Source organism: Nelumbo nucifera, chromosome 4, assembly GCF_055504915.1.
Source record: "Nelumbo nucifera cultivar China Antique chromosome 4, China Antique-T2T, whole genome shotgun sequence".
Taxonomy (NCBI): Eukaryota; Viridiplantae; Streptophyta; class Magnoliopsida; order Proteales; family Nelumbonaceae; genus Nelumbo; species Nelumbo nucifera.
The window spans coordinates 21,163,039-21,183,678 of NC_142652.1; the positions used below are offsets into that span (position 1 = coordinate 21,163,039).

At 36.4% G+C, this 20,640-nt stretch overlaps 1 protein-coding gene across 9 annotated transcripts; it reads left to right on the forward strand.

The window, feature by feature from the left end:
• The first annotated feature begins 1,440 nt into the window (after window positions 1–1,440).
• Window positions 1,441–20,103, forward strand: LOC104597913 (Mitochondrial transcription termination factor family protein). Of its 9 annotated transcripts, none has more exons than XM_088904194.1 (7): window positions 1,441–5,037; window positions 8,599–8,778; window positions 8,934–9,102; window positions 11,073–11,137; window positions 11,339–11,403; window positions 12,425–12,512; window positions 12,702–12,936. In XM_088904194.1, the coding sequence occupies exon 1, from the start codon at window positions 1,545–1,547 to the stop codon at window positions 2,916–2,918; it is 1,374 nt and encodes a 457-aa protein (XP_088760320.1). In that variant the 5' UTR covers window positions 1,441–1,544; the 3' UTR covers window positions 2,919–5,037; window positions 8,599–8,778; window positions 8,934–9,102; window positions 11,073–11,137; window positions 11,339–11,403; window positions 12,425–12,512; window positions 12,702–12,936. The 9 variants fall into 9 exon arrangements, with proteins under 9 accessions (XP_088760320.1, XP_010258001.1, XP_019053443.1 ...); XM_010259699.3 differs by lacking the exon at window positions 12,425–12,512 and having other exon boundaries at window positions 1,441–4,602; window positions 4,930–5,037; XM_019197898.2 differs by lacking the exons at window positions 12,425–12,512; window positions 12,702–12,936 and adding an exon at window positions 19,478–20,103.
• The last annotated feature ends 537 nt before the right edge of the window (window positions 20,104–20,640 follow it).

The following is a 20,640-nucleotide window of genomic DNA, read 5'->3' on the forward strand; positions in this document are numbered from 1 at the left end:
GGCCCGTTGGTCGGGCTCGGGCCTAATATATTTCTGTTAATGAAAAGTAAAAGCCCAGCCCGGCCCGGCCCATGAACAGGTCTACCAGTGAACAATCACAGAATTGGTGGTATAACACCACTTTCCATTCTACAACCAAAACCACCCCTTTTCAGGCACTATACGGATATCCCCCACCAAACTTGATCTCCTACATCCCAGGAACAACTCAAGCACCAACAGTGGAGGCTGAATTACAGGAAAGGGAAAGGGCTCTGCAAAAACTTAAACAGAATTTACTCTTTGCCCAAGACAGAATGAAGAAAATGGTGGATCGGAAGACAACAGAAAGGAATTTTAACATTAGAGATTGGGTATACTTGAGGCTGCAACCTTATCGGCAGAGCACAGTGGCAGTTTGTAAGTCTTAGAAGCTAGTAGCTCATTTTTACGGACCATTCAAAATAACAGAGAAAATTGGTCCAATTGCATATTGCCTGGCGTTACCAGAAGGCTGTCGTTTACATCATGTTTTCCATGTGTCTTGGTTAAAGGCAAATGTTGGAGACAACTCTCATGCCCAAGCCACTCTTCCACCACTAAAGGATGACGACACACTCCAACCCCAACCAGCTGCAATTATTGATAGAAGATTGAAACGACAAGGCAACGAGGCAGTAACAAAGGTACTGGTTCAATGGCAAGGAACCTCGACAATAAATTCGACTTGGGAAATACTCACGGAACTACAACAGAAATTTCCTCAATCTAGCCTTGAGGACAATGCTGCTTTCGAAGGGGGAGGGAGTGTTACGACACATTGACATGCAGAGGCTAACGTGGTCTTTTGCTCTAGATCAGCTGGTGGAGAGTAGCAGAATTGTAGAGTTTGTTATAGCAGAAATATTCCCTGCGCATTATTAGCAATCATTAGCCTTTTTATTGTCTTTTCCATTTTAGTTGTAACAGCCATCAAGCCTAAGCTCTATATATGTATCCAACCACAATCGAATGGGTATGAGAAATTTACCTTCAAACAAAACTATCTTTGTTTATTTTCCTTTTGAGAGTCGTGCCTGGCACTATAGCTCGAGGGAAGAAGCCGACCTCATCCCGACGACGAGAGGAGATCGATATGAGATGGCACATTGAAATTTGAAAAAATTGACTACTTTTTGAGACAAGTTGTCATTTTCGCTGAGTTCGAAGGAATACAAAGAGTGCAAAGCCTTATATTTGTATTATTTTGTATGTATTTACGCTGTATTTCCAAATTGAGACTTTATATATATTATAATATTAAACCAAATTACTTTAAACGCCCAATCAGCGTGCATTCCTTTTTTTTTCCCTCAAAATAAACAGGTGAAACGATTCATTGTGAATCGGGTGAAACGATTTACTATTAAACACACCGGTGGCAAACAAGCAATTAGTTAAACCCTAAAACCATCTAACGTAAACTCTAAGTCCAAACCTTAAAACTCGTGTGTAAAATGGTTGTGGTAAGACGCATGTCCTCCTGGTGGGAGCCAAGTATTTTTCCAAATCCTTGAGGTTCAGCAATGGCGATTAGGGTTCTAACTAGATCAGCTTTTCATCGATTTTTCACTGTCTTCCCGAAAAACTTAGCTTGTAATAAAAAAGTTCGATCTTTTTCAGGAAGCTATGATACCGCATCTAAAATCACTTCAGAATTCACAGGAAATTCAGAATATAGACAACAAGTTTTGCTTGCTAATCTCTTGCAGAGGTATGGATTTCCGACATGTCAACTACATGAACTTCTTGGAAAGAGTCAATTTTTATTGAATTTCAATTTGTTGGATGTGGAGAAGTCTCTTGGAATTCTTTTGGCGTTCAAATTATCGCAGAATTCTCTTGTATCAATAATATCTAGTTGTCCTGGGGTTTTGGAATTGGGGTTTCTGAGGAAATGGGAGATGGTTTTTTCTGAACTAGATCTTGGTAGTGTTTCTCCATTGCTAATTCAAAACGTTCTTGAGCACTCTAGGAGGTTTCAGTTAGAACCTGCTGACCTCTGCAACAGTGTACGGGTCCTAAAGGCTGTTGGCTTTCATTATGGGACTGTATCTAGAGTTTTAGAGGAATTTCCGAGAGTTATTATGATAGAACCGGATGAGCTTCACCGGAGGATTGAGTTCCTTAAGGGAATTGGGATTCGAAGTGATGAAATCGATAAACTCTGCTATTCGTTTCCGGGAATTTTAGGATATTCCGTTGAGGGTAGGTTCGTGCCACTTTTTAATGAGTTTAAGGAGTTGGGTTTTAAGGCAGACGATATCAGAAGGGAGGTCATTAAAGACCCTCGAATTCTCACTATGGAAGTAGGGGAGCTCTCTCGATGCCTGGAACTAATGAGGGGTTTGAAGTGTAGGTTGGCAATCAAAGAGAAAATTCTCTGTAAAGGGATTTTTAGAGCTGGGACCGAAGTAAAATTGAGAGTGAATTGCTTGCACAGACATGGGCTAACCCTGAGGGACGCTTTCAAAGTGCTGCAGAGAGAACCACGATCAATCATATATGAATTGGGTGACATAGAGAAGAAGATTGATTTTCTAATAAACAGGATGGAGTGTAATATTTATTGCCTGGTTGAAGTTCCAGAATACTTAGGTGTGAATTTCGAAAAGCAAATAGTTCCTCGTTATAGTGTAATTGAGTATCTAAGGTCAAAAGGTGCACTTGGTTTTGAAGTTGGGTTGAAGGGTCTGATAAAATCCAGTAGGCTTAGGTTCTACAATCTTTATGTCAAGCCATATCCTGAGTGTGAAAAGATCTTTGGCAGATTCTCAACACAAGCCAAAATTGAACCCCAACATCCTGTTGGATTGTGGAAGCTGTTCAAGCCACAAAACTACCCACAGTCCAAAGAGGATTTAAGAAGCATTAAGTTGTTCATGGAATCTTTGGTTTAATGCCTTATGGAGTGCTAATCGTATTGTATTTGATTCTTTGCATTGTGGGAATATTTAGATGGGAAGTTCAGTATCCTAGGAAGAAGATTTTTCGCATGATTTGGTTGCTCAACTAATGACCCACCAATGTGATAAGCAAATAGCCAATTGGTGAAGGAATTTGCCTGCTTTGGCTGTACTTTGACAAGTATTAGTTGATTCCAGTTGCACGGAAAGTTCCATGTCTACATGGTACAAGAACATTATCGGTTTACTTGGGCCTTTTTCCAGAGCTTCCCATAGATTGCAACTTCAGCCCATTATGCAACTTTGCTTGGTGTCAAAAGTTTATTTCCAAAGGGAATTGTGTTGTAGAGATCCATTACTCTTTTGCTTTGCAGTGATATGTATTTTGAAAACATCCAAGTAATGGGAAAAAAGATGTTACGTGTCTGGTTTAGTGGATTAGTGGGCTGTGTTGTGACCCACCAGGGTGATTTGTTGGGTTAAGTAATTTGTTATCATGTTGTTAGTTGTTATTCTTATCTTATTAGAATATTAGTAGTCTGCTAGTGTTAATTGGTTGTTGGGGATTTAGTGGGTTCCATGAGCTTACATTTAGGAGATTACATGGTCTTGTTAGAGCGGTCAATGGGGGGTCTTTAGATAAGTGGGTTTGTTATTAAGATGGAGTAGAGCCTTAAAACAAGGAGAGAATCTCTCTAGTAGTTGATATGTTGGAATGTTGGTTCATGTATTTAAGTTGTATTTTGAGAGTTAATTAAAATATTGGATATTATTTAAAATTTGTACTCTTGTTAGAGTTTGGAGGCTTTGGGTTTCCTCGAATTAACCCAGCTTATGTTTATCTCTCTCCCTACCAAGAGAGGAACATAACAATTGGTATCAGAGCCAGAAATGGCTACCAGTTTTGAACATTGCTTGGCACGATTGGAGAGAAAAGTGGCTTCACTTGTGGTCGTCTAGAAACGGATGAAGGAGAGAATGTTGTAGATGTTTGCATCCCTCACTCTAGGAAAACTAATAAATAGCGGCAGCTTTGACAGGGACTAAATGGTGATTGCCGCTAAAAGTAATACCATATAGCGGAAGTCGTTTAAAACTGCCGCTAAAGACAGTGTTGACTGCCACTAAATCCATGTAGGCACGAAAAGTGTATTAAAGCCTATTTTCCTCCCTGCGTAAACCCTTTTTCTCACATCACATTCCTCCTTTGCCCTTCTCTGTGTCTCCTCCTCCCTCTCTTTTACTCAACCTTTTCGCCACCAAATGACACCTCTCTCTCTCTCTCAAACTTCTCACCATGGGATGACACTTAACCAATGGCGCTAGCATCAACAGGTGAAACACTCTCTCTCTTATGGATTTCCCTTAACCGTTTGGTTGATTTTGCCCTCCATCGGACAACACAAACCAGCAACGTCAAGGTTAGCAGTGTGGATTCTGGCTAAGCTACCCAATTACTTCTCACCCATCCATATGACATACAAAGGATTGTTGGACTGATATAGCCACAACCACCGCTTTGTTAGAGTCATCTCAACAACCTCTAGAAATGGTGGCAACTCCAGAAGTCCCGGCCCAGGCCTCGACGGCAACGCCAACCAAGAAGAAATGACACCTCTCTCTCTCTCAAACTTCTCACCATGGGATGACACTTAACCAATGGCGCTAGCATCAACAGGTGAAACACTCTCTCTCTTATGGATTTCCCTTAACCGTTTGGTTGATTTTGCCCTCCATCGGACAACACAAACCAGCAACGTCAAGGTTAGCAGTGTGGATTCTGGCTAAGCTACCCAATTACTTCTCACCCATCCATATGACATACAAAGGATTGTTGGACTGATATAGCCACAACCACCGCTTTGTCAGAGTCATCTCAACAACCTCTAGAAATGGTGGCAACTCCAGAAGTCCCGGCCCAGGCCTTGACGGCAACGCCAACCAAGAAGAAATAGCTTGGGTAGCCTAGCAATAACATTTTCTGTCTCATACTCGTGTTCTTAAGGTAGGTAGCATCATCGACCGCAAGGGCGAACTAGTCAAGAAGATATGCAAGGAGACTCACACTTGTGTTCGCATTCTAGGTGGACCCATTGGCACTTCTGATCACATTGTGAGTTCATATTTCTCTCTCTTTTCATGATCCCATTACTCTTATTTTTTCCCATAAATTTACTCAATTGTGTCATTTAGGGTTTTCTCCAATTTAATTGAAAATTTGTCTTATTGATCATTTGATTAGGTATTGTAAATAATTGCTCATGAAAATATTATTGTTTTTTAATAATGTTGGTTGTGAATGGTTGAAGCCTAGGCTGCAATCCAACAATCCTTTACCAATGAAAAAGGAATTCACACTTTATATATTATCCAAAAAAAATCCTCTTCTTTGATATATGTATGTGTGAATTCATTGCAGTTGTCACTTGTAAAATACCAGTCTTTAGAAGACCACCACCTGTACCCATAAAAGCACTAAAAAACAAATAATTGTGGAAAATATGATGGTCTGTATATAAGAACAAATTAACTATCATGACATAAGCATGTTTTCAATCTCATGGAACTCTAACTGGGAATATAAAATAAATTTATATGAAACTAACACGCCTTTATGTTAAAGAGATGAAACTAACACATGAGAGTTGAGCTAACTGAGATGGTTCGGGCATGTCTTTAGAAATTGGAGCATTTTTTTTTTCTCTAGACCACCTATTATCCTATCTATAGCTGCCTTGAAGTGTCCCATAGCAATTTGTGATACCTCATTTCTTGCAGCAATTAAAGCAGCTTCATTACAAACATTTGCAATATCAACTCCAACAAATCTAGGAGTGAGAGCTGCAAGCCTCTGAAGATAATATGACTGTTCTTGATCAAACTTGAGTTGAGTTTTTTTCAGATAATTCTGAATCTGTTCATGTAGACCTTTCTTTCAGGTCTTTTGAGAATTTCTTATCAAAGAGTTTCTTTCCTTTCAGGTATATCATGTTCATGTAGACCCTTATGCATGAAGAGTTGTCCTATTCATTGCTTGACATTAATAATTGCATATATAATTTATTGATCAAAATTTCAGATATAATGTAGTGCAACTTAATGAATAGGCTTGCAAGTCAAAAGAACAACAAATGTTCATGTAGACCTTTCTTGGTTTGGGGTGCTTTTATTTTCTTCTCTTGGGTGATTTCCTGTCACCTTTCCTGTAATTCTCTGCTTTCTTTTAATAAAATCTTTATTTTATTTACGGAAGAAATCTTTATGCCATATCAAAGTTTTCATAGATTATATGATTCTCTTGCTTTTACAAGTAAAAAGTTCAGCAACCTATGAGAAGGCCTATGCAGTTTTACTCAGAAGTAAAGATAGTAAAATATAAGGACCTCATGCTTATCAAATGCAGGACCACAATTAATATACTTGTACACCTAAAAGAAACAAAAGTGAAAATCCATACACTAGCAATCAAAACTTACTTTGACTTTTATGAACTGGAGTTGTCACAAGCTTCTCAAAGGTGTGTGGTTTATTGAATTTTGACAGTAAATTCTTTTTGCAAACAAGAAGTGCAGATTCTGCAAAATCTAATCAAATACACATCAATAATTCAACTTTACTAATCTTGGAGGGACAAAGAGTGAAGTCATTGATTGATCAAGGAGGAAGATTTAGTTTGATCCAACTCCAAAAGATCTTTGCTATGAGGCCCCATTTTATCCTTTAACGTCCTAAGTTGCTCCATCTGCAACTTATTAAATTTTGTTGTTCAATTGTTTGGCAATCAATTATGTTTCTTTGTTTCTAACTGCAATCCTTGTTGCCAGCTTGAGCCAGGGGTTTGTATGCTTATCCTACTCATTAATTAGAGAGCCAAAATACTTATTTGTTTTTGAACTGCACTTTTCAAGTTGTAATTCAGTGCAGATTAACCAAAATCTTAGACGCTGTAACTTAAGATGCTTAGACAAAATCCCTATTTGTCTTTTAACTCTACACAAGTGGTTGTAACTTAAGATGCTTAGCACAAAATTTGTTTCTTCCAACAAGTGGAGTTTCAATTCTCATATTGCAACATCATTAATGGTTAATTAACACACATACCAAGAACTTTTGCAAAGAGATTTGAGCTTCCATTTCTCTTGATTTGTGTTGATCCCCAAAATATTGGATTGATGAAATAGACTTAGCATTTGAGAACTTCTTCCTTGCTTCATTAGTTTCTTCAATCTGATCATAATATTAAAGCACAGGACATAATATGCAGCAATAAAATGCCCCATCGAACTACATAAGTATATAACTTCTAAACAATACAATGCCAAGATGATTAAACACAACAAGCTTTGCCTGCATATACTTACTAAATGTGAGCAACAACCAGAAGATTATTAAAAAAGCAGAATCTTAGCTTTGCCTGCATATACTTACTAACACAAACAGCTAGCTTATGCATTAACCCAAGGTGATGTATATAGAGAATTACCAAACACAAAGATGTCTGACATATATAATGGGTATACTAATATATCAGCTCATGTAGGGAGCTTCACTGCATGACTCCACCTTTTTTCTTTTCTTTTTTTTTTTTTTTTGATGGATACATGACTTCACCTATTTCTGCTTCATGGAGGGATCATATGGATGGTCCAGATAATCAGTTGGATTGGGGGGGGGGGTGACTGGATTGGCCATGTGTTCAATTCCCCAGTCCATTTTTTATTTGATCATCAACTGCAAGTTTTTTTTTGGGTAAAGATCAACTTCAAGGTTTGGGTTCTATTAAATGATTAAACAAAATGAATTTTGTTCCAAGAAAATTAGAATGAAGGAAATATAAAAAACAGCTAAGAGCAGGCCCCTTGCCAGTACAATTGCTTCAGGAGCAGATTCACACTTTTTACAATCCCCTGCCCAGACCAGGTGAACCCCATGACAGTTCATTTCTATTTATCCCCACACTTGCAAGGGAACTTGCAGTGCTAATGGCATGTATGAACTGCTTATGAGTTACCAGCTTATCACCACCTAGCTTCTATTATCAAATGTCGAAGAGCCCAGGGTCCCTCATCTCTTTAGAATGGCCAGCCATCACAACCTGGCAGTCTCCTATAATTAGTTATGTCCAACTTTCAATTAAAATCCATATATGACGTTTATGATTGCTACTTAACTTGTATACTATAAACTTAAGATGATATAATTGAGTTTGACTTGAAAATCAATTAAAATCCATATGTGATTGCTACTTAACTTACATAGGGTGGAAATATGTATGTACATATGTAACTTTGAATTTGCATGTTGGTTTCTCTTGTTTGTCTAAGTAACCATCAGACACGTGAAGATGAATGCCCCCATATTTATTCCTATGTCCATCTATATGCAGGTCATGATTAGATTTCGTTTTCCTTAGCTAAAATTTGGTCTATCTGCTTCAGATAAGCTTAACTTGCAACTTTTGAATGGGTTAACTTCTATAGAAATCTATTCTGTTATATCCAATTCAGCTATGATATAATATTCCTTAGTGGCATCAATTGGTTGTACATTAGAATCTTCAAGTTGTAAGATTGAAGTTAGTGTACTCCACAGTACTAAATGATGATTCTCCTTGGTCATAGAACCAAGCCTTTATTTGTTTGGGTGTGGTTGACATGTGCACATGGCTGTATAGGTGTGCTCGTGTGATGATACACTGGTTTTCAGATGATACAGAATCATGGCATGTTGACTATGGCATATATGTAACTTGGATTTTAACCTACACCTAAGTTTCATTACAAAGATTCGTGAGGTTACCTAGTCCACTCCTTCCAAGACCCCAGATCACTGGAATCATCACAAGTGTTTCATGGTAAAGCCATGTTAAGAATATACAAGTTCCCATGTTATGTCCTTTATTTATTTATTGTCATGTCCCCTTGTGCGATTTAAAATATTATGCTGTGTTATTCTATTGCCAAATTTGACTTGAGGGAAGATTAACATAGTTTGGCAATCATGATGCAGGCCTTCCACATGGACCCAAATGTTCTTGACAGAACCCAATAAGGGATGATGGTCAATTCTAGCTGGGGTTTTGGGCTTACAAATGTTATTGACAGAACCCAATAAGGGAAATCCTGGTACAATGTACACATGACAAAAGAGTGGTCTTCAAGGGCATATTATTTTTCAGGTTTGATACTCCTGTACAAAAATGTTATCCATTTACAACTCATCATCTCTTCCATCCATGAACAAGGGAGAAAGAATTTATAAAGGGAATTGATTTATTTTCTGTGTCAAGCTCCCCTTGTTAAAGCATTAATGCCATTGGATGCCAAATCAACTCAGCAGACTCTTGTAGGCTGAGTGTCCCCTTTGGTCACCTTCTGCTGCAATATTTCTGGTGTTCTTGGGGGTGAAAAATAGTTTATTTATTTATTTTGTTCCCATAATACAGAATCATTCCATTGGTGCATAAATCAAATTGCCTTATTTTGTTCTTTGTATGCCAATGAAGTAATATTTGCAGGCCATATTTTATATGCTCTGGAGCACACTGCACTTTTTCGTGACAACAGTGTATAACACCCCCTTCTATTAGGTTGAGTCTAACCTCAAACCAGCCCAAGTTGCACCAGTTTTGGGAACCAATAAATTAACTGATGGTTGCACTTTAGGCAACTGGGTTGTTACAGGTGTTGGGGGAGTATGTAGAGATCATGAAGGCACTATTCTTCTGAGTTTTTCAGGCCTGGTGTGTGAAGGTAACTCAATTAGGGCAGAGCTGGATTCACAGAGCAGCAATGTTGGTTTCAATAGGTCTTATGGATGATATCAATAGGCCAAGAAAACATCAACTTGGTATTAGAACTTCTTGACAGAGATCTGAAGGAATATTCACTAATGACTTGTTGATGCCAATAGGCATATGGATGATATCAGCATCCATGCCAAGTGTTCTTCGGGATATTATTTTTGGCAAAAATAGGAAAATCCAGTTCAAGGTTTGTTTGATCTAACCTCACATCGGGACTGATTCTGCATAGGATCACTTGTTTTTGACATGTGGCATTTTATGGATCAGCAGAGTCCATTTTTACATAATTTGCTGGAATATTGAGTATGAGACATCTGTTTTTCTTCTCTATATTTACTACCTCTTTGTCTTCAAATTTGGATTCTTTTATTAGTATTTTTTGGTTGGCTACTGAGTTCTGTTGGCTCCAACAGTAGAGAAGTACCTGGAGAACTTTTCTTTGGGTTACTATTGGTTACCTAAGAGCACCCAACTATAGTTTGTGTCATGTTTAGGCCTGTGAAGCGGGTTATTATTGTCTAGGAATATCTAAGTTAGAGTGTATTGGAATGTGGAATAGTATTGGTTATAATCAATTGCTGATAAAGCTTCTAGTGAAAGTTTTGAAGTTGATTTGTATTTCTTTAGGCATGTCCTAGAGTACAACCGTAAAACTGGATGGAACCAATTAACTTGAATGGTCCCAATTAATTTTAGTGCTTATTAGTCGTAGGGTAAAGCTTGGCTATGTTAATTGCAATGGGTGTTGTTTGAAGATTTGCGTTGCTTTCTGCTTGGAAATCTGTAGCTATAACAGGAGAGGTAACATTCTTTGGAACCTCACTCTCCTTGCTCTGCTCGTGTGTTTGAAATGAAAGTTTCACCCATTGAGGTTGTAATGCAAAGGGCTGAATGGTAGTTTTCTTGGTCATGGTACTTTCCCATCATTTCCAGGGAATCACACCTACCCATATGCACTCCAACTGGGTTCCATAATTGCTTATAATTTTGTTTTTTTAGTTGATACACAACTACATAGGGGGTGGGTTCCTTAGTTGCTGAATGACATGTTACGGTACCTACTTTACCATTAATTATTTCATTATATTGCTATTGTATATGGTAAAAGACAAAGCAATGAGTAATTCGGTTAAGTCAAACTTAGCAATTATTAAATGGCCCTAAGTCTTGGCTTGTAGTACTGGATGTTTGCTGAGTTAGCTCTGGGATTTCTTTTTTATCTTTCTATCTTTTAATAATAAAAAACAAACTAAGAAGGTGATCCCCTCTAAACTCCATTTTTAGCAATTGTTGGAAGTGAATATCATTTTGTTGTTATAATGTGTCATAGCATTTTGGTGCAGGTGGATATGTTGTGATGAATGAGAAATTGCCAAACTATGTCGTCCCTGATTTGACCAACTTCAAGGTACTCATGCTCCTTCTCACAACAAATAATTTAATTTATCATTAAAATTCTGACATGCTCTGGGATTTCTTTTGTATCTTTCTATCTTTTAATAATAAAAAACAAACTAAGAAGGTGATCCCCTCTAAACTCCATTTTTAGCAATTGTTGGAAGTGAATATCATTTTGTTGTTTATAATGTGTCATAGCATTTTGGTGCAGGTGGATATGTTGTGATGAATGAGAAATTGCCAAACTATGTCGTCCCTGATTTGACCAACTTCAAGGTACTCATGCTCCTTCTCACAACAAATAATTTAATTTATCATTAAAATTCTGACATACTCAAGTAGAGTAGCATGGAATTTGAGCAGAGGTTCATAAATCAAAATGTCACGCTATCTATTTTTCTACCTCTTGTGATGGTTTCAACATTGATATTCTTGTTCCAGATTTGCACATTTTGTTATAAATATATGTTTGATCTTTTACCTTGAACTATACTTTGGGACTGATGGTGTAGTTATGGCATCATACTTTAGGACTTTAGGCTAAGGAGACTTGGTAAATGTTTTATCAGATGTCTTTGAAGAGGCAAGACTCTATAAATGTTGAGTTATTACTTGTCATTACATCAGGAACTTAAATCGAGACCTCATACTGAAAGGAGATAAAAGCTAGATTGGACAAAATAACCCTATAATGTGGCAGTACAGATACATGTGAGTGAAGTGTAAGGCAGCTTAGCAAGAGAATTCAGAATTCAGTTCCTCTGTTCACAAAGATCAGCTAATAGCAATTGATAAAAAAAACAGCTAATAGCATGGTGGATGCCTTAGATAAACAAGGGGCAAACAAAAATCCAAGCAAGACAAATATTAAACATGTTACCAGGTTAAAGGAAAGTTTGGTTGGAGCAGGTCCTACCAACAAATACAAAAGAAAAAAAAAGTGCAACTCTCTAAGGTGTGGTTGGAACAGGTTATTAAAGCAAGCTCAGTTATTTTACCTTAGCACCTTATCATAGTTGGACCCAGGATACTCATGGATATCTTAGCAATTAGCACCAAAGCCCTTATCAGGAGAGCTTCTCCTTCAATCAGAGTTGGGCTTTTTTCTTAGGACTAAACAATAGGGGTCCATATAGATCTAAAAGTTTGTTATTTAGGCTCCATTTGGAAAGACTGCAAGCAGAAATAAATATATTTGCAAACACAAATGCTGTCATTTTCATGAACTTTGCTAGTTAGTTAATGTTTGTAACATCTACCCCCATCTTTCCTAGTAAGTTAATCCTACCTATGGCAGAACTGATGGTTGCAAATGAGAAATATATCCAAATTCAGATGCTCCAGGAAGGTGCTTCCTTACCCTTAAGAACATTTAGACAGCAGTGGTAAGTCACTCAAAGTTCAAACAAACTAGGCCTTAAGAACATTGGCTACTTGCATTTCTAAGTTTCAAGTGTCTAATCCAATTAATGAATTATTTATCACTATTTATGTTTTTTTTTTTTTTTTTTTTTTTTACTTTGATGGCTTATTTCTGGTTTTGATTCAAGTTTATTTATGATTGTTTTCATCAGGAATTCATCTTTTCGTTGGATTTTGGGAGAAGTTTTTATAAATCATGTGTTTTGAATTTGGAGAATGGATGATGAAATTTGTATTAAAGTGTCAATTTGAAACTCAGATGTATTTGTGATTCAAATGTTTTGAATGGAGAATGGACTTTTAAAATTTATTTGTAGTTGATGTTTTGACTTTTGTATTACATTTCAATTTAGATTAATGAAGAGAAAACATGTTATTTGAAGCAAATTAGAAGCTTGTTTACTGATTGAAAACAACTATAGGGATATGAAAAAAAATATGATTTAGCGAAAAAAGCGCACCAAAAAGTGTGCTGAAAAAAGCGTGACAAACTTTTAGTGGCAGTCGCGACTGCTGCTAAAGATAAAGCTGTCGCTTAGAATTTAGTCTTTAGTGGCAGTTTACATCTGCTGCTAAAGGCCTTGGTTTTAGCGGCAGTTTTTTTTTTTTTACCAGCAGTTGTCAAAACTGTCGCTAGTCCGCTAGAACTTCTAGCAACACATGTTTTAGCGGCATGTTGCTGACTGCCGGTAAAACTTTTAGCGGCAGTTTTGGAGTTTTAGCGGCAACCATTTTTCCTGTAGTGCCTCTCTGCTAGTTTGGATCAACTAAAAGCCATTTGCAATAAAGAAGATGAGAAGGTAGATGCCGTTGAAGAGTTCTTTGGAAGAGGGGATCTCTTTGGCTCTATGAAAATCAACAGTGGATCATTGACATCTAGCACTAACGATCAGTACTCTCCATCTCTCTCCCTCTCAATGGATTTCTCAGGAGAAGCAAAGGCATCTTCTACGGTCAAATTCAAGGTGACCAATGTGACTCCAACTAGCTTTGAAGAATTCAGTCAGGTAATTAAGTGTCCCCGGATGGTGAAGTATTTGAACCTCGTGATGTGCTTTTAGATTTCAGTCGATATTCGAAGATTCTACACCATGTATCTCAATGACTGGCTTTTTAAGTCTCATAATATTATTCATCCTACAAGTGTGATTCAATGTCTTAATCCTATGAGCGGTCATGCTGGGTTTCTTGGTGGTGAGAAGGCTTCTGTTGTGGAGTTTTGTAATATGAATGATCACAAGAGCAGAAAGACAACAGTGATCACGATTGATGATCTAAGAAGAGCCAGAACCTTTGGAGGTTTTCTTCTCCTTCTTCCACTGTATCGCTCACTTACAGATACTATGGTGAAATCATATTGGGAAAAGGTTGATGATTTAGCGGATAAGTTAAAGTCAAAACGATGGGGAATTCTGAAGTCCAAACCAAAGGATTTACTCGATCCTGGTGAGTGGAAGAAAATGATGGTGGTGATGGCGAGCTTTGTCATCACCTCTCCTCCATTATTCCATCACATTCTGTGCAGTTCCACTTGGACAACCCAGTTTAAGATTTTTCCATTGCAGAGGGCAGCGATGTTGCCTAGCAAATGTTGCTCAAGGTCAATTGAGAACACTGAAATAGAAGCAGAGACATCCAAACATCCACCTTGGAATATTTCTACACACAATGGCGGAGGAACTTGCACCGGCATTCTTAACAATAATTATGCTGTTGTTTTTATTGCTCTTCTTCCATTATTTGCTGAGATAAAAGTAGAATCAAGCCCTTTGGCTCTTGTTTTTATGGAGCTTTCTGGAACTTTTTGGAGTTCTCGTCTACAATCCAAAATGAGAAGCTTGAGCAGCTTCACTTTTCCAAAGCCTATGAGATGATCCAAATCTGCCTAGCACTTATAATATGGAACCGAGTTGAGGACTCTAGCATTGCTGCACAGATGGGCAAATTCGGGGTTGAGCATGTTATGGCAGAATAAATTCCGAGTGGTGGTGGAGCGAGAGATGAATGCCAATTCACTGATTCAGTGCCATTTACGGAACTAATGGAGAAGAGAATTTGACCTGCTGAAAGGACATACAACCTACTCATTTCCACTTGGTCCATAGCTGAAATTTTCTCCAATAGTGCAATGCATGTCTAGTACCAGAAAAAATTATTAAAGATGGTCTTCTGTTCACTATAGTTACCTATGGAGCATTGATCAGGCAGTATTACAGAGCTGGTAATCTAAATAAAGCAATGAACATTTTTTGTTACATGGATTCCACTTCAAGGGTCACATCCATTGCTGCTGTATTCAACACTCCGATTGATCCCTTGTGCAAGGAAAAGGAGATTAAAGCAACCTCATACAATTATGATGTGGGTCATGTGCAACCAAACTGTGGCATGAATCCAGACTGCTCTATGACTTGATCGCGAATTACTACCTGAATTTCCCATGTGCCCTTAGCTCTCCGTTTGCAGGTATCACTGCACTCGAACAAGCGTGTAAGAGTGACATTCTTGGGGAATGTGGAACTCAACAATTTTGCTATAAAAAGAGATAAATACCAAGTATTGTGACGAAGACAACACTGTTATTGGATTCGAGGGAAACTTGTGGCCAACAATGTGGTGGCCAATCAAGAAAAGCATGCACGTGTCACTATTTGTGTTTGTTCATCGCATGACCTTGAGGACAAGGTCAATTTTAAGGGGATGGGAATGTTACATGTCAGGTTTAGTGGATTAGTGGGCTGTGTTGGGACCCACCAGGGTGATTTGTTGGGTTTGTAGTTTGTTAGTGTTAATCGGTTGTTGGGGATTTAGTGGGTTCCATGAACTTACATTTAGCCATTTAGGAGATTACGTGGTCTTGTTAAAGCAGTCAATGGGGGGTCTTTAGATAAGTGGGGTTTGGACTCCGTATCTCCTGTTCACGAGAACTCTGCCCACGCTTACCCACAATACATTAATTTTCATGAATTGGGAACATCTCCCCCTGCATAATACTATGCAGAGGATGAGATGTTCTCAATGTGTGGATGCGATTAACGTGGGCAGAAGATCTGGACTCATGGGTTTGTTATTAAGATGGAGTAAAGCCTTAAAACAAGGAGAGAATCTCTCTAGTAGTTGATATGTTGGAACGTTGGTTCATGTATTTAAGTTGTATTTTTAGAGTTAATTAAAATATTGGATATTATCTCAAATTTGTACTCTTGTTAGAGTTTGGAGGCTTTGGGTTTTCTCGAATTAACCCAGTTTATGTTTCTCTCTCCCTACCAAGAGAGGAACGTAATAAAAGACGAGTGTTTTTGGAAGATATTTTGGAAATCAGATTTAAAGTCCCTTGGATGCATTTCCTCTTTGGAAATACCCTTCTTGCATGATCCTTGCCTGAACAGGAATGGCCTACAGTGATCTCATTATCAGCTCAAATGTTCATTGTCATTGTGTGATGACAACTTTAAAACCATTCATCACCTCTTTTCCATTGCCATTTGGCTTGAGCCAGGAGTCCCACTCAGACACAGGAAGTCCTTTAGAGAATAGATATTTAATTTGATTTCTTGCAACAGCTCTAGAAGTTTGGGTTTCTTTTCATTGTATCATCTTTCTATGTGATATTTGAAAAGTAATAAAAAGTTCAACTTTGAAGATAAGCCATTCAATCCTTCCATTGTTAATAGGTAATTACTGATTTTTTTTTTGTTCTGTTTTTGCATATTCCGAATTCTGCTGCATTTTTTTTTTGGAAATTTAATGTGAATAATTGGTGATATCTTTTTTTTTAAATTCTTATTGCATACTTGTGGTGTTTCTTATGAATAAGAAGTATTTTTTTGGTCCATTTTTGTTGAAGATTATGTTAATAATATGCTGGAATATGTGGTTGCTGAATTTTTTCTTGATTTTTAATATGAATAATAATATGTTGAAATATGTGATTACATTTTGGTGTTTCTTGATTTTTAATATGAATAATAATATGCTAATATAAGTAGTTTTTTTTTTTGTATCCATATCTTTGCATATTTGTGATGTTTTCTACATTTTTTTGATTAATTTGAAATTTCATTTATTTTTTAATATGAACAATAAATGTTATCACACTTTTTTTTTAAATTTCTCATTGCATATTTGTTATGGTTTTCCTTTTTTTTATTAATCCAGATTTTCCTTTATTTTTATTATTAATATGAATAAAAATTATTATCCTACTTTTTTTTGTGTTGTTTTTTACATTTTTTATTAATCCAAAATTTCATTTACTTTTTATTATTAATATGAATAATAAATGTTATCTTTCTTTTAATTTCTTGTTGTATATTTGTGATGTTTTTTCCTATTTTTTTTATTCATATGTATTTTCATTTATTTATGTATAATTAATATGAATAATAAGTGTTATCCCTTTTTCAAAGTTTCTCATTGCATATTATTATTATTATTATTATTAACTCTAAATGATGACTAGATGGATGATGAAGTACAACATGAGTCACAAACACCAATAGAGGCATTTGAAACAATGCAAGAAGCTAGAATATTCCCAAATAACACTCACCCACATAAGATTATTATTATTATTATTAACTCTAAATGATGACTAGATGGATGATGAATTACAACATGAGTCACAAACACCAATAGAGGCATTTGAAACAATGCAAGAAGCTAGAATATTTCCAAATAACACTCACCCACATAAGATTATCCCCAAAGACATGGGCGAGAGTAACAACTCTTCTAGGAAAGAGAAGACAACAGGGGTTGTACGGATTAACAGGAACCTAGAAAGAATTCCCTATGCATTCGAGATAATAGCTACTCGTAAAGCTCGTTTCTATGGAGTGATGCATGAAACTCCTTAGTGAGATCCTTGAGATTGAGGAGGGGAGTTAGGAACGACAACGAGGCGGGGTGGGGATGAGGAGCCTCTCCCCATCCTTGTCCCCACTAACGTGGACAAGGTTATCCCCGTCCCCATCCCAACAGGGATCCCACCCCGCGGGGATCCCCATTCCTTGTGATTTTTTATAATGTTAAATATTTTGTTTTTATTTTTTATTTTATTTAAAAATTAAAATAAAATAATTAAAATTTACAATCCTTTTAGAAAAAGATTCAAACATATTCAACCATATTTTAAAAATGTTAATATATAGATGTATGTGTACATATATACATATAACATATGCATACATATATACATATATATTAGTGGGGATCCCACAGGGCGGGGATCGGGGTCTCTGCAGGGTGGGGAGTGCTCTCCCCGTCCCCGTGGGGGGAAAATCATTTCCATCCTCGCCCCATTCTGGGCGGATCCCCATGGGGATCGGGGAAATGGAAAAAATTGCCATCCCTAAGGGGAGTCCTCTATTCATGTTTGCTAGTCTCCTGTTAATGAAAGGCGAATTTCGTAACTTGTTTATTGCAATTAGGTCTATGACCTTGCACCTGAAGATGATTAGAGAGTTGTACCAGCATTCCAAGAGAGAGTGATACATGTTTATCTTTCTATGATTTGATAACTTGATTACTCTATTTTGTTAACCATGTTTTAGGATTATTATCATTGAATTTGATTTACTTTACATTTTAATGGTATGTTACACTTGTTTTTTTTTTTTCTTGCATTATGCATTCCTTTCTATGATTATCTTTTTTCTGTTTTTTTTTTTAAATTGCATGGTAATGTAAGAGATGGATACTGGTAAGGAAACCAAAATGGAGACTTGAGGTAGTATCAGATATTGAGTCAGATTTCAATATTAGCTTATCTTACGATGGTGTGATGGACACCAATAAGGAGGTGAAGTGTATTATGGATGTTGCATTTGTGGTGGGGGACTATTACTATGATACTTGGGTTCGTAGAGAACTTAAATATACCATTGATTGCAATGGTACGATGTATACACAATTTCTCTTCAAAGGGCATGATGGTCGACTATACGAACTTTGTCATATGGACAAGCATGTGTTTATATGACTATGCGATATACTTAATAAGAACATGTTTTCATTGAAAATAGTCAAGATGTTTCAGTGGAGGAACAATTAGTCATTTTCCTTCATGTTGTTGGACATAACAAGAGAAATCAGATGATGCAAAAGTGATTCCAACACTCCAACGAGACGATTAGTCGTTCTTTCAATAACATATTGATGGCAATGGTTAAACTTTTGTTGTCAATAATATGTCCCCTAACTTCAACATTGTTCATCCACACATCTGGCATAATCCAAAATACTATCCATATTTCAAGGTAACATTTGCACACTGAGTTCCTTTTAAAATCACATGATAGATGAATACTAAATTCTATTGAGTTTAGTTTTTTTTTAGAACTGCATAGGGGCTATTGATGGGACACACATATTTGCATGGTCCCTACTAATATGCAGACACTATACCAACACAAAAAAGGGCATTACATACAAAATGTAATGGTCGCATGTGATTTTAATATGCAATTTACATTTGTCTTTGTTGGATGGGAGATGACTGCACATGACTATCACATATTTGGAAAAGCCATACATAATTCGAAATATAATATCCTGCATCCACCCTAGGGTATGTATGTATACATTAAAACACAAAAAAAGGGCATTACATACAAAATGTAATGGTCGCATGTGATTTTAATATGAAATTTACATTTGTCTTTGTTGGATGGGAGAGGACTGCACATGACTATCACATATTTGGAAAAGCCATACATAATTCAAAATATAATATCCTGCATCCACCCTAGGGTACGTATGTATACATTAAAAATTTTGTTTAAATTATTTGGATTCATGTATAAAATAATATTTCCATTCCCATGCTTAGGTAAGTATTATGTTATTGATTTTGCATATCCCAACATGACTTGGCTACATGGCACCATACCGTAATACATGGTATCATTTGCTTGATTTTTGAAAGGGAGGACGGCCTAGGACAAAGGAAGAGTACTTCAACAATGCCCATGCCTTATTGAGAAGTGTCATTGAATGGAGTTTCATGTGTTGAAGGCTCAATTCCCTATTTTGAAGTGTTTGTTGTGCTATTCATTGAAAACACAACAATTGCTAGTTATGGTTTGCATGACAATACATAACTTCATGAGGGACAACCAGCATATAGACACCCTGTTTAACGAGTTTAAAAATGATGAGGGGTTTGAAATACAACCTCCATTTGAGACAAATGTAGAAGATTTTGATGAAATTGCAGTTGCTAGTTTAAATCAGCAACAAGAGATGCGATTGTATTTCAAACCTCAGTTGCTAGGTACTTTATGGCTAAAGTCTCAAAAACATCTTATTGTTGATTTTCAAATTTAACTTATGTCAATAACAAGATGTTTTAATGAGGCTTAGTTCAACATAAGTTATGTTAGTGGTCATGGTATTTGTTTTTCTGTGTTTCAATAACATTATGCATTGACTGGGGATGTATTCGACTTTAACATATATAGGCACCTTATGTTTTGGAGACTTTAGCCATATTTATCTAGTCGTTGATGATACATATAATCTCATTACAGGTCATTAATGGTTGGTAGGAAATAGTATGTAGTGTTCATTGGTTGTTGCCCAAGTATATACAATACCTAGGCTGAATGTGCGCAACGTACAGGTCCACCGATACTAAGGGTGAGCATTTGGTTTGTTCGATTAAAAATCAAACCAAATAAATAGAAATTTTAAAAACTAAAACCGTAATTGGATTATAGAAAAACTAAAATAACCGAAACCGAAAATTTTGGTTTGGTTTTCATTTATTTCGGTTAAAATCGAATTTTAATAATATGCACTTTATTATATATATTATAACAAATGGTACCTATTATATATTCTAAAATATATATTATGGAATCAAATTTCATTTTATTGTATATTAATACATAAATATGATATATTATATATTATATCTTACATATTACAAATATTATATATTATATATAATAATAGAAAGTTGGTTAATTTGATTAACCAAAATTTTAATTCTAAAAACCGAAACAAAAAACTAAATTAACTAAATCGATTTAACCAAAAATCAAAACCAAATTTTTTTGGTTCAGTTTTTCGGTTTTAACCAAATAG